General features: G+C 43.9%; 2 protein-coding genes across 2 annotated transcripts in view; both read right to left on the bottom strand.

The window, feature by feature from the left end:
* Positions 1–13,906, bottom strand: part of mrpl55 (mitochondrial ribosomal protein L55) — a 40,379-nt gene that overhangs the window by 12,006 nt on the left and 14,467 nt on the right. The gene's annotated exons all lie outside the window — the stretch shown is intronic.
* Positions 1–13,906, bottom strand: part of ctns (cystinosin, lysosomal cystine transporter) — a 28,981-nt gene that overhangs the window by 4,914 nt on the left and 10,161 nt on the right. Inside the window, exon 7 of the mRNA XM_034235324.1 lies at positions 4,688–4,787. Within this exon, the coding sequence (XP_034091215.1) occupies positions 4,688–4,787 (100 nt within the window). The remainder of the gene's footprint in view (positions 1–4,687; positions 4,788–13,906) is intronic.

Below are 13,906 nucleotides of genomic sequence, written 5' to 3'. Positions count from 1 at the left end.
TTGGTAGCTTAGCTTGTTACTTATTAGCCAGCTAAGGACGAGACGTAACCCTTTATGCATACATATACATTTTAGTTTATGATTCAGCCTTGGGTAAGACTTTTATAGTCTATGGCTATGACGCCCATAATGCTAAACAGGAGCAAATGTTAATAGGGGACCCAATTATCCCAGTGGTGGCCGCCGGAGCTAACGGAGCCGCAGGGGGCTAGCTCCAGCCGGCGTCCCGGAGCTAGCCCACTGCGGCTCCGTTAGGTCCGGGCGGTGGAGTCCGTCTTTTCTCAACGTGTGAATGACAAGCATTAAGAATAACAAAATATAGCTAATTATTTTGCAGATTGTCTCATTTGATTATGAATGTAACGTTTATATAGGGGAACTACACTGTTAGCAGTAACTTGGTATGCATGTATTTCATGTTAGCTTAGCTTCTTAGCCTGAGCTAGCTCTGTTTTACTTCCAGTTCGGAGGCAGCAGGTCCCGCCTCGGCTCCGCCTCTTTGCCCTTATTTGGAGCAGGCGGGATTAGACTCTGACGTCACAGTCGAGCCGTTAGTGGCCGACTCCGCCTACTAAGGGCTTCACGGCAACTCTGCAGAATTCTATGGGTGATGTCACGAACACTACGTCCATTTATATATACAGTCTATGGTTTAAATGCTGTTTTATACTGAAAAACCAGAAGTTCTTGTGCACAACCAGTTGTTAAGCTTTTATTCTGAAAATCCTTCATCTCCGGTTAGCATTTAGCATGTGGCTAATATACCATTTACTATAGAGGTGAATTTAGTAGCGATATGACACGGAGTGTTGCACACCGAAACCTACTGATTTCAACACTACAACTATAGACGTCGAGATATTATTATTGCTGAATATTAAATGAAGGTACAGTTTATTTGAATACGTTATTGTTTACAGATGTGGGTAGCATGTGACAACATCCGGAACGACCGGGAACCAAACTGCCGTGAAGTATTTCCTGTATTTTTTGGAGTATTGATTACAGCGTTTAGAATGTGTTAAATGAAAAGTCATGAAAGAGTTAAGGAGGAGAAAAGGCGTGTTTAGTTATTTAATGTACAATGTCTGAATCCTCTGTTATGCGCAACAACGAACATTGGAGACGTGGAGGACCGGCTCCCAGCAGCGCCAACCGGCATACGGGGAGGAGCCAGCAGAGGATATTTAACAGCTGAAAAAGGGGTCCTCGCCCTCTTTCCTTCACTCACGAGAGCCAGAACACAGCTGTTTTTCTGACTGAACAATCTTCTGTTTGTAACATTACCGCGCCATATTTTTAATTAAAGTAACCATTTGAACCTTCTCAGAGACTCCATTTAGTCTCCTTTTAAAGCTTCTCTCCTGGACGCGAGAATAACGAACACATTACATTACCCATATCTTAATCTCTTAGAAGGCTGGGAAGTGTAGCCTTTTAGAATCCCTGCACTACAGAGGCTGCCACTTGGGGACAATGTTATTTGACCTTTCACAAGACAAATACAATAATAAAATTGCTTGAACAAATCAAAACGCTGCACAGTTAACATTTTAAATGAAAATAAATACGAAAGTTGATGTTGTTATTTCCGGTAATGATCAGACAGCATTGAAAAGGTCAAAAAGGACAGTACAGGGGCTATATATATATATATATATATATATCAGTGACGTGCGGTGAGGTTCATGGCTGGTGAGGCACTGACTCTTTCTTTTAAATTTGACCTTAATCGAAATATTCGGTTATTTTCAAAAGCTTTTTTAGTCTGATGCTTCAATTCATTTTAAACAGACCGTTCAACAAAAGGATACCCAAAGTCTAAATATTGGATTATTCTTTCTTAGTAAGATCCAGAGATGTTCACAAGTCTTTTTTTGCAAGTCCAAGTCAAGTCTCAAGTCTTTGGTCACGAGTCCAAGTCAAGTCTCAAGTCTTTGTGGGGTGAGACTTGATCAAGTCTCAAGTCTTTGGTCACGAGTCCAAGTCAAGTCTCAAGTCTCTAAAAAATAAAAGTCTCATATCTCTTCTGGTTGTAATAAGCCTTCTATTGTCTGCTGCTATCCAGTCTGTTAAGAATACTGCATAGCTATATCTAAGACATTCAAAGCATTTATTGTATTATTATCACTCCTATATCTATTAGCATACAGTATCAGTACTGATTAGTTGTTTGTTATATGATCACTTTAAACAGGCTATTGTAATGCAATATGAGGAAAAACATCACACTTTAGCTAAATGCAAACAACTTATAAGCAAAACACTTCAGAATCACAAATACTTTATTAATCCCCCGCAGGGAAACTGTGTTAAAAGTACTTCAAAGTAAACATTTGTTCTGTGCCATTTTCAACTAAAAAACTATTGCTGCAATATTATCTGAAATATACTGAACTGGTGATATTAAAACATGACCTGTTCCAAAAGAGAAATCTACCATTAACACCATTTACCAGCCAAATGCTGGTAAATCATGCAAGTGGCTGGTACTGTATGTTGCACGCACCAGCCAAAAATAACAATGGCAATCTATTGAGTGGCTGGTAACATTTCAACATTCACTAGGCTAGCCATTTGGCCAGTTTGACCTCTGCAACCGTATTGTTTAATTACACTGGGTCTCTAATGACATCTTTTAAGTCTACTATAAATAAACATATTCCTCTATCCTCTCACTCAAACCCAGTGTAATGGTAACCTGATAAACCTGTAACATTAACGTTACGTGGTCAACAATAAACCTGTAACCTGCCTATAAACCGACAGATGTATTTATGTATGTAACTATGTATTTTTCTACGTTTAACGTTAGCCAGTAGATGGTGGCAGCGGAACGTAATGATTAACGTTACCGACCTTTTTTATGTCATGTCAAGAGTTGGATGTCAACGCCACTCAACGCAAACAAGTGTGACAAGCAAACATTCACTCATCTTTTCAAATATTCAGTTACAAAGCTAGTAGCAAGCTAAGTTAACATTACATAGCTGATGCTGAGCTAAACATGTTTGCTATAACCGTCCATATGCGTTAATGTGACTGACCTCTCCGGGTGAGTTTTCAAGTGCCTGATGAAATGTGACGTTGTTGCACCAGCATCCTTGATTTTAATATTGCAGACTTTGCAGTGTGCGCTCCTTTTGTTGGTGCCGCCGGCGTTTTGTTCGAAGTTTTTATAGTTGAACCTAATTACAAGCGGTACAGCTGCAGGTGTGCCGCCGGTCGCCATGGTGTTACCATGATGTTAATGTTAATGTTAATGTTAAAGGTGGGGTAGGTACGTTTGAGAAACCGGCTCGAGATACACTTTTTGTTATATTCCATGGAATGCTCTTAACATCCCGATAGCCGGCCCGGCTAAAGTAACTGGATAGCCTACCTGCCTGTCAGCCTTCCATCGGGGCACAAACTTATCTCGTGCCCTCATTGGTCATGTGCGCGTTCGTGTGTGTTGGAGGAGGGGCTCTGTGAGGAAGTGGCAGATTTTCTCCGGTTGTGTATTTTCAAATTCTAGCGATCTCGAGCCGGTTTCTCAAATGTACCTACCCCACCTTTAATACGCCAAAAATAGAAAACACAATGATTGTTCACGAGTCCCAAAACACGAGTCCAAGTCGAGTCCGAAGTCTTTTGAGCAGGAGTCCAAGTCAAGTCTGAAGTCTCTGTGTGTGCGACTTAAGTCCGACTCGAGTCAGAGTCACAGACTCGAGTCCCCATCTCTGGTAAGATCCCATGTTCGTTACAATTGTGGTCTTACCGTGACTTGAAGATGAAGTCCATGCTATCCTTCTGGACAACAATCTCTAATACTTTTTTGTAAAAGTCCTCCTTATCTTCCTCTAGTTTCAAAAGTCTAGTTTGTTGTTTGCTACCGTCTCTGCGTAGAATAACAGTAGCAACAAGAACCTGTGGGCTCACGTGCGCCCCCTTCAGTGCGGCAGAGGTTATGGCTGCCTCTCCAGGTGCTTTTTTCATTGCCGTTGTACGGCGAGCCTAAATATCATATATACGTGAAATAAGTTATTTAGAGACTATGGATGGCGAGGATAAATGTAATAGAGGGATCTACAAACATTACATTGGTGACATACAGTGAGATGGTGCAGGCATGCGCTTAGGGCCCGCTTTCCAGACAGTTTCTGTGGGGTGACGCATTCTGAGGTGAGGCAGAGCTCATCTGTGCCTCACCTCACCACACAGTAACTGGCTTGAGCGCGCTCACAAAATAAGTGCCCGCGCTACATTAGTGCCCGCGCTCCAGCCAGTTACTGTGGGCTTACGAGAGGCAGAGCTCGTCCCTGCCTCACTTCTCATCGCTACCCGTAGTTGTAGCGGAGCTCGGAAAATTTGCTGATTTTGACTATAAAAAGCGATTGGAATCATACAGAAATCACATTTACAACACAGATCAGTGGAGACATTTTATTATTATTACTATTTAGTTTTTCTTTAGTTGTTTTTCCGTTACATTGGAGTATGACAGGTGAGGCTCTGCCTCCACGTCGCTGATATATATATATATATATATATATAGTGCACGTCAATCCCTGCAACAAATCAAACTTCATATCCTCATGTCAGTCTCCTGTGAAATCTGTGGGCACTGTTAACTGTCCCCATGTCTGTTGAACAGGGACAGCTCCGTTCTTAACATGCTTCATTGCATACACAGTGATGGAGTTACCTTTATATAAGGCACCCAGAACAGTCCTATGTTGAAGACAGAGTAGGCGATGAAGCCGGTCAGGTTGAGAGCCAGGAAGTCAAAGTTGAGACCTACAACACTGAAGACACATGTGGGGATCAGTTCAACATTGTTATGTAAACATTTACATGGGTAATAACTTACATTTTCAGTAAACAAACATTTGATATGGTGTCTTGCTCTGTGTACATTTGACTGTGTAACATGGATACCCTTTTCACATGTTCTACTTTCTTTGGTTACTGTAAGAGAATATTTTAATCCGATCTGTTTATAGAGTTTCTTAGATTCTGTGATACTGAAAACATGTGTTTATGGTATCAGTCAAAAACTCCTCTGTAAGTTGAGGTCACAGGTCAAACGCTTCTCCCATATCCTGTGGGGGAAGGTTTCAGGCTTGTCTGCGTTTCCTTGAGACAAGTAGTTCATTGTCTCCCATCGGCTATTGATTAGGTAAACGCGGGCTTTCTGTGGGCCGGCCTCTCCTCGTGTAGCAGCGATGTTTTGTGGCTTTGGTTCAGAGATTATCTTGGTGGAGCACAGGACAGTGTGAAACTAAGATGATCTCCCGGCCGTATGTAATTAATGTACTGTGATCAATAAAACTCTCAGTGCTTTGGCTAACGACGGTTCCAGACTCCTTCATTCTACCTCAACATTGCAACAACAGAAGTTTACCTTCACAATTTGGCGTCTACGAACAGGATACCGAGATTTCTTCAGAAGACTGGTAAGTGCTTTTTTTCAAATCTATTTGAACAACTACCTTACCAGACTCTGTGATTGACGGTATCAAAATTATCTGTGAAACTGCGCGAGTGCAATTTGTTTTGGTCTCTCCACTCTACATTTGAAGGCTTAATCATAACCTGAGAAATCGGTGTCGAGGGGATTCTATCCTGGCCGGTTTTTCCTGTGATTGCTGCTGGGGCAAGTGCCATCAAAAGCAAGCACAGCTCATGTATAAAACAATAAGAATATTTGGGGCTAATAAATAACCTCGGAACATCAACTTTTAACGATTTCCGCTGTGTGTGGTTTCTAGAATTAAATTACTGGACAATCACACACTGCAAATATTCGGAGAGACCTTAAGGAAAGCATCAGCAAGGTGGAACCTCTGTTTCAAAAAGCAATGTGAGGATTTGTAATTGAAACAAATTGCCGAATTCTGGAGATTTCAACGGGTTTAAATCAGACCAATCCGTTTTCGGGTGTCTGCTCAGGCCTGCAGGAGGGAGGGCGAATTCCCCTCCCCCCTGTGGTGAACGGCACACGAGGAATGTTTAAGAACACAGACTTGTATTTTCTGTTAATCACACCATAAGCTCAAGAACTAAATTTAGCTATTAAATGGGAAGGGTGGTGGCAGAATATTACATTCACACTGTGTTTAATAAACTAACGGATTATTGAATTGGATGTTGTTTAAAAAAAAAAAATAAGTACTGAATTAATTAAAAATCTCTGCTCTCGGTCGGTTGAGCAGTTTTACCACTACATTTGCATAGTGGTTTTGATTGAGAATAAGGTAGTTTATTGCTCATCAATAGATTGAATATGGCTGAGAAGAGCCCATATTAAACAGATATGTCAGTGCTCCCGTTGACGTTTCCGTAATTTCGGACTAAATTAAACTGGATGATTTTTTTTTGGCCAGGGCGCTGATTTTGTTGCGAGTACATGTTTGTTTGTCTAATTGCAGTGTTTGTTTTATTGTACTAACCGTTAAACATGGGTAATACTGCCTCCACAAACGATTCAGTTGGTAAGAGGAAAGCGATTTCACACACAAAGACACTTAAAAAACACCCAATTGCAGAAAACCAGTACACGCATTTGTTTTCTCCAAACATGCCGTCTGGAATTGTCGGAAGAACTTTGGATTGGTCTAAAGTTATGCCGTTTACATCGTTACTTTGCGAACACTCACAACAGATTAATCAGAAAGGATTGATTCAATTTGATTGGCCTCTGACAGGTAGTTTTGATATGGCCGTGTTGTGGCAAGCATTTAAACTGGTGGAAGATAATTCAAATTGTTCAAGGGATCAGAAATACATGACAGAATGTGTGAAAGCCTGGATGACAATGGCAGAAAAAAGAGGTTATGAGGAGCGGAAGAATGCAAAATCTGTTGGCAGCGAGCGAGGCTCCATTGAGCTCAAGGCGCTGATTGATAAAGTTTCTCAATGTGCAAAAAAGTTGTCATTTGCTTAGCAGCACATTGAGAAACTTTATCAATCAGCGCCTTGAGCTCAACATGTCTAGAATCAGGGAAAGACACGGTGAAAATGCTCCAGACATTGCAAAATCAGTCATGTTTGATTGGCTTAAACGAAAAGGCAAAACTCCAACCCCATCTCAGCTCATTTGTATTTTGACAGATGCAGGGCTGTTGGACGGAAAGCAGGCTGTATCTCTCTGTACGAAAATAATTCCCGCGACAGAACTCTCAAATCCCGTTGCGAGAAACTCCGATGATGATCTGTTAATGACAGCTGCAGCTATCATGAATAAAAATGGTTTGAGATATCACACAGAACAATATAGAGAATTAGAATCGGCACACGCCGAGCAGAGGGCAGCAGCGGGGGAGGGGAATGTTTCACATGGCAGTCCGCTATTGACCCCCACTCCTCGCACTCCGCCACTCCGTTTACAAGATTACACAGGTTCGCCGTACGGCACCAGTTTTCCAAAACATGTCCAGCGTAAAATGTACACGACAATGCAAACATCTCAGGATAATAATTCTGAAGATAGTGTGACCGCCCCGAAAATTCTGATAGGAGATGTTCCAGTTTGCAAACCCTGGACACCCGCTGAGGTCATTGATGTCACTAACCACGCTCCCAGTCCCACTAAAAGTCCAGATGAGTATCTGTCATGGTTGACTAATGTTTGTTCAGTTTATAACTGTTTGGTTCATGATGTTAAACAGCTGATAATCTTAACATACAAAGCCGATTGGCCCACGTGCAGAGACGAGTTTAAATTTCCTGAGTGTACAGCCGCAGGGGACTGGCCCACGACACAGACGCGAGACATGTGGATACAAAACGTCGCTGCATTGGCTATCAGAGCATGCGCTAAAACTCACACAGATTTCTCCCAAGTGACGGCTTGTGTACAAGACCCAGCAGAAAATGTCCCAGAATGTATCCAGCGTTTCATGACAGTATGGGACAATAATGCGGGAATTAAAAGAGAGGGTAATGATTTGTTTGCCATACAGACCTTGTTACATAATTTAATCCCAGAGACAGCTCAAGCCTACATGATGTCAACTCCGGATTGGCAAATTAAATCTTGGAAAATGACTATCGCCACAATGCGTGCGTTGCATAGGAGCCAAATATTTCTTACTCCCAGAATTTCACAAATGCCTCAACAATTTCCTCAAAACACCCAGGCTTATCAAACTCAGGGACAAAACCACACCCAGCAGTATCAAAATCAGGGGAGATCACAGGATTATCATAATAAGAGCAGACAGCAGCAGAACAAAAATCCCAAAAAGTTGATGCCATGTCATGTTTGCGGAGCAACGGATCACTGGGCAGGACAGTGTGGTAAGCGGTGGGGGGTCCAGCAGCATACACAGCCCCCCCTCACCCAGCCCCCCTTTTCCCAGCCCGCACTTCCCCCTAACCTTCCCCAGCAGTCCGGACATCTGGCATTAATGCAGCCTCCACGTTATGACAGACAGAAGCAGGAGCAGAACGCTCAACAAAGTGGATTTAATAGAAGATAGTGGGGCCAAGAAGATATAGGATCAGATTCACAGCATTTCCCCATTCAAGCAGCAACAATTCGCCTTTCCAATAACCCGCGTGAAGATCCGATTATGCCCGTTGATTTTAGTGGTACGGCTGTAGATATTTTGATTGACAGCGGAGCCACCTTGTCTGCCGTGCGTACTAAGGAGAAAGTGTGTGAAGCAACCAATAAGTTTGTCACAACTATCGGTGTTGTTGGAATTTCTATGTCCGAACCCATTTCAGAGAGCACTAAAGTTTCAATTAATGGATCAAACGTGCAACACTCTTTCATTATTTCAGATGGAAGTCCTATTAAGTTAATGGGCAGGGACTTACTATGTAAATTCCAGGCAACAATACATTGCACTTCAGACGGATTGTTTTTGACAATTCCTGACAGTAAGGTCTATCAGGCAGTCCAATTCATTCAATCATCGCGAGACAACCTTTATTGTTGGTCATTTCCAGATTTCAACATGATTTCTGTTTTCTCCACAACAGGGATTCAGAAGATTGCTAGCATTTCTCCGGTTTGTGCATCTTTAATGTCTCTTATGCGACCTGTGTTGAATTGTCATTGCACAGCAGCCTTTAATCCGTCAGATGACTACGCGCAATCAGTAAGAGGTTTTTGCAACAAATCAGATCGGTTGACAAGTGAACAATATTTGTTCATTTCCCGACAAGGATGTGCATTACCCATCAAGACTCACAACACCCCAGCAGGTTCTCCATGTTGAAGAAACCCTCCCCTACATAACGGTGGCTGTTACGCCAGGCAGTAACCCAAAGGAAGTGGGGGCCATGGCAGCCCGCTGCCAGGCCCAGCTGGAAGCCTCACTTTCCCCTCTCTCACACACACACACACACACACACACACACACACACACGCACCTAACGTAATTAACTTTGGAGAGGAGCATTTCCTGCTTCGTCTCGCGGAGCCGATTGCTCTTCCCCAAAGCACCTTCCTTCCTTTACAACCAAACCCCTCCACAGAGTATGGCCCCCCCTCAGATTTTTCAGAAGTCCCGGCTACATTATGGGCAAAACACAAGAATCATGTGGGTTTTGTTGCCTCAGCGCCTCCACATCGAGTAACACTTAAAGCCAACGCCAGATTGCCAGCTATCAGACAGTACAATTTGCCCCATAGAGCCATTTTGGGGATTGAAGGAGTAATCCAATCTTTGCTTGATCAGGGCGTGTTAATTTACACAACTAGTCCCTGTAATACTCCAATTCTACCCATACCTAAACACAATCGCCCTGATGAGTGGCGCTTTGTCCAGGATTTGCAAGCTATTAATGCTATTGTCATTCAGACAGCTCCAATTGTGTCGGACACCAATTCGATTTTAGCTTCTCTGCCCCCGGACTCTAAGTACTACACAGTGATTGATTTATGTTCAGCATTTTTCTCTGTTCCTCTGCATCCAGACAGCCAGTATCTGTTTGCATTTACTTTTAAAGGTAAACAAATCACATACACGCGCCTCCCACAGGGGTTTGTTGAATCTCCGACAGTGTATGCAGCAGCTGTGAGGAGAGATCTGGACACTTTGGTCCTGACAGGAGGTAGTACCTTGCTTCAGTACGCAGATGACCTGTTGTTAGCTTCTCCCAATAAAGACGCCTGTCGCATCGACTCCATTCTGCTCATGAAAAGACTTTCTGAATGCGGACACAGAGCATCCCTGGCCAAGTTGCAATACTGCCAGACTGAGGTCACGTATTTGGGTCACATTCTGAGGGATGGACACCGTCTCCTCTCGCCAGCAAGGATTTGTTTGTTGAACAAAGTACCACCACCTCGCACAAAGAAGGACATGCTTTCCTTCTTGGGCATGGCAAATTATTGCAGACACTGGATTTTTGAGTATGCTGCGATGGATTCTGTCCTGCGTGCTGCCACTCTGCAGGCTGCCCCTAACATTGTTCAATGGTCTGAGGACATGCACACTGCCTTTCAGGACCTAAAGCGAGCCCTCACATCGGCTCCCGCCCTGGGTCTACCTGATTACCATCAGCCGTTTCACCTGCACGTCCATGAGAAGGGGGGCTTTGCAACGGGCATCTTGGTGCAGAAGCATGGCTCTAATTTCCGGCCTGTTGCATACTACTCATCTCGACTCTCCCCTGTGGTGCTTGGTATGCCTTCATGCCTGCGGGCTGTGGCCGCAGTTGCGATAGTTGTAAAACAATCCTCTCCCATTGTACTGGCCAGTGACTGTGTAGTACAGGGGCGGCCAACCAGTCAGAGGTTAAGAGACAATTTTTTTCTATTTTACTGCAAAGAGCCACATCAAACACACAGTCACTGATACCGCTTGTTTCAGTTTTTTGTTTTCTGGAGACAAGATTTCAACCACGTCACTGATGCATTTTTGTGGCATTGGGATATATATTTTTTAAATCCTCTGGAGCAGAGAGGAGCTGTGGATTATTGTTATTGAATAATGCATCAGTGTTTCTTAGGGTCAAAAACACTAAACTCACAACTTAAAATGAAAGCGTTTAGTTTAGTTAATGAAAGAGCACATGTTCAATGTGAACACGTAGGGAGAGCCGGGACGAAAGTAACACGGGACGAAAGTAACACGGGACGAAAGTAACGGAGCGATTTTATCCGAGCCCAAACAACTTTGACCGGCCAAATTACATCAGAATGATCAGCATGCAATACTTAACAGACCTACTAAATATCAGGTCTAACTGTCAGGAGTAGCTAGTGTTGTCACGATACCAACATTTTGTTTTCGATACCAAGTCAAGAATTGCGATTCCGATTGTTTTTCGATACTTTTCTTAAAAAAAGGGAAACAGTCTTCAATGTAATTATTGTGCTTTATTTCACACCAGAACCAGAACACACACTTTTAAACAATGAGAACAATAAATACAAATAAATGACAATAATTCGTATTAAATCAAATTAATACATTTCTTACAGACGGGCCTCGTGGTGTCCGTAGGCTTGCCCTCACTGTCAGAGATATAGCTAAAATACTTCCAAATTTCGCTTCTGGCGTCTTTTTTGTCAACAAGCCGAGGCGCAGAGGCAGTTGCACTCCCACTTGCAGCCATGCTTCTCGTTTTCTCACATGCTCTGGCAGCTAGCGCGTGCATGAGAAAGGGGAGGCACTTAGAGCGTGCTTGAGAGGGGCGGGACTTAGAGCGTGCTTGAGAGGGGAAGGACTTAGAGCGTGCTTGAGAGGGGCGGGACTGCAGAGCAGGCAAGGCTGCAGTGCAGGGAATGGAAGCAGAGCGCTGAACACACACGGCTCTTATTAAACAGCGCTTTCTCACCGGAGTACTTTCCCCCGTCATTCTTAAAGTACCGATACTAATGAAACGGAGGAATAGTAACGTTTTTAACGGCAGGGTATCGTGGTACCTTTCAAGTATCGGTACACCGTGCAACACTATTCAGGAGTCAGTGTCTCTCCCCCAAACTCACATATATACAATTCGATATGAACTGAAGAGCCGCATGAAACTAGGCAAAGAGCCGCATGCGGCTCGAGAGCCGCGGGTTGGCCACCCCTGGTGTAGTACATGTCCCACATGCAGTTTTGCATATTCTGAACACCTCTGCTACTCAGCATATGACGGCAGCAAGGCGATCTGGTTATGAAGCGGTAATTCTTTCAAGTCCACACATCACTCTTAAACGTTCCCCCCCCCCTAAACCCAGCTACACTGGTGCCAATTCCAGATTTTGAAATAACACATGACTGCGTCACAACGATTGACATGTCTTCCTCCCCCAGAGCTGATATGTTGCAAACTCCTATCCCTAATTCAGATATGATTCTATACACAGACGGGTCTGCGAGCAGGCCGTCTGACACAGTACACTTACGGTGTGTCCACACAGCAGCTTTGACCAAATCTTGAAAATCCTGGAGCTGGGCGTGTCTGACAGCTTGGGGATTTCGCGACCAACAACCAATCACATGAATATCACATGAATATCCCGCCCCCGACATACAAAGCAAAAAAACCCGGTTCTTCTACACTATTGTCAAATAGGAAGGGCTATGATGAACATTTATTTTTTTAACATTTTGAACATTTATGAGATTAATGTCTATGGTGCTATTTGATGCTACATTCCATGCTGGCTAATGATACTGTCTATGCTTGCTAGCAACGAAGTAAACTAGCAACGAAGTAAACTGGATATAAAATCCCCAAACAAGCGAAAACCTACCAGTTTCCCCCACTGCCTCTGCCACCTCCCCCCATGCCTGGTTCCTCCGGTTTGTATCCCGGTAAGTAAATAGGGACTGGTCATAAAGAACCGGGTGATTTGCTACCGCAATAACTAACTTCTCCTCCATTTTTGTGGAATATAGAAATGAACTGCGGGTCTCGTTCTCCCTCAGATTTGCATAAACGGATCTGATTGGCTGTCGCTTCCAGCTCAGCCTCAAAAGTTGAACATTGTTCAACTTTGGAATCCTGAACATCCTGGAAATCTTCGCCTCGCCCCCCCACAATGCAGTTCGGCGACAAGCGAGGGAAAGTGACGTCATCCCCATTCAAAGTCAATGGGCGGAGACGCGCTGGAAGCGGTGGACAAATCGCCAAAAGCTGCTGTGTGGACGGGCCGTTAGCAGGCTACGCTGTTGTGAATGACTAGGAAGTTTTAGAAAGCCGGGCCTTGCCAAATGGCACGTCAGCTCAGGCTGCAGAGTTGTATGCTCTGCTCAGGGCGTGTATTTTGGCTCAAGGTAGAGTTGCAACCATTTTCACAGACTCCAGGTATGCATTTGGTGTGTGCCATGATTTTGGTGTCTTGTGGAAAATGCGCGGTTTCTTAACATCGGCTGGTAAGCCTATTCAACATCATGCGTTAGTAGCTGAGCTATTAGACGCTATCCTGCTCCCTGCACAGCTAGCAGTAGTTAAATGTGCTGCTCACACAAATTCTAATGCTCCTATTTCGCGTGGAAATGCGTTAGCCGACACCGCGGCTAAACAAGCAGCAGTTTCCTCCTCTTCTATGGTGCTCCAATGCCCCTCGACACAACCCGCAGAAACCATTTGTTTGCCTTCCTTTAATGATGTCGCGGACATGCAAGCCCGCGCTGATGTTAGGGAGAAAGATTTATGGCTAAGACGAGGTTGTACACTTGACGCTGAGTCCAGCTTGTGGCTCCACCCAGACGGCCGGATGGTCTGTCCCCGTTCATTCCTCCATGTTTTGGCACATGTTGCACATGAAAAATCACATGTAGGAAAAGGAGGGATGAATGGGATTATAAAGTCACAATGGTTTGCTCCAGGCATCACACTAGCTACACAGACCCTTGTAGATAGATGCATGATATGCCAGCAGACAAGAAGAAGAAAAGGTCCAGTTCAGCATGAACATTTACCGCCCCCCTCGGGGCCCTTTGTAAATATGCAAATTGACTTTTCGCAC

Source organism: Gymnodraco acuticeps, unplaced genomic scaffold, assembly GCF_902827175.1.
Source record: "Gymnodraco acuticeps unplaced genomic scaffold, fGymAcu1.1, whole genome shotgun sequence".
Lineage (NCBI taxonomy): Eukaryota > Metazoa > Chordata > Actinopteri > Perciformes > Bathydraconidae > Gymnodraco > Gymnodraco acuticeps.
Note: the sequence above shows the minus strand (reverse complement) of the source record. Positions and strands in the feature narration are given on the sequence as shown.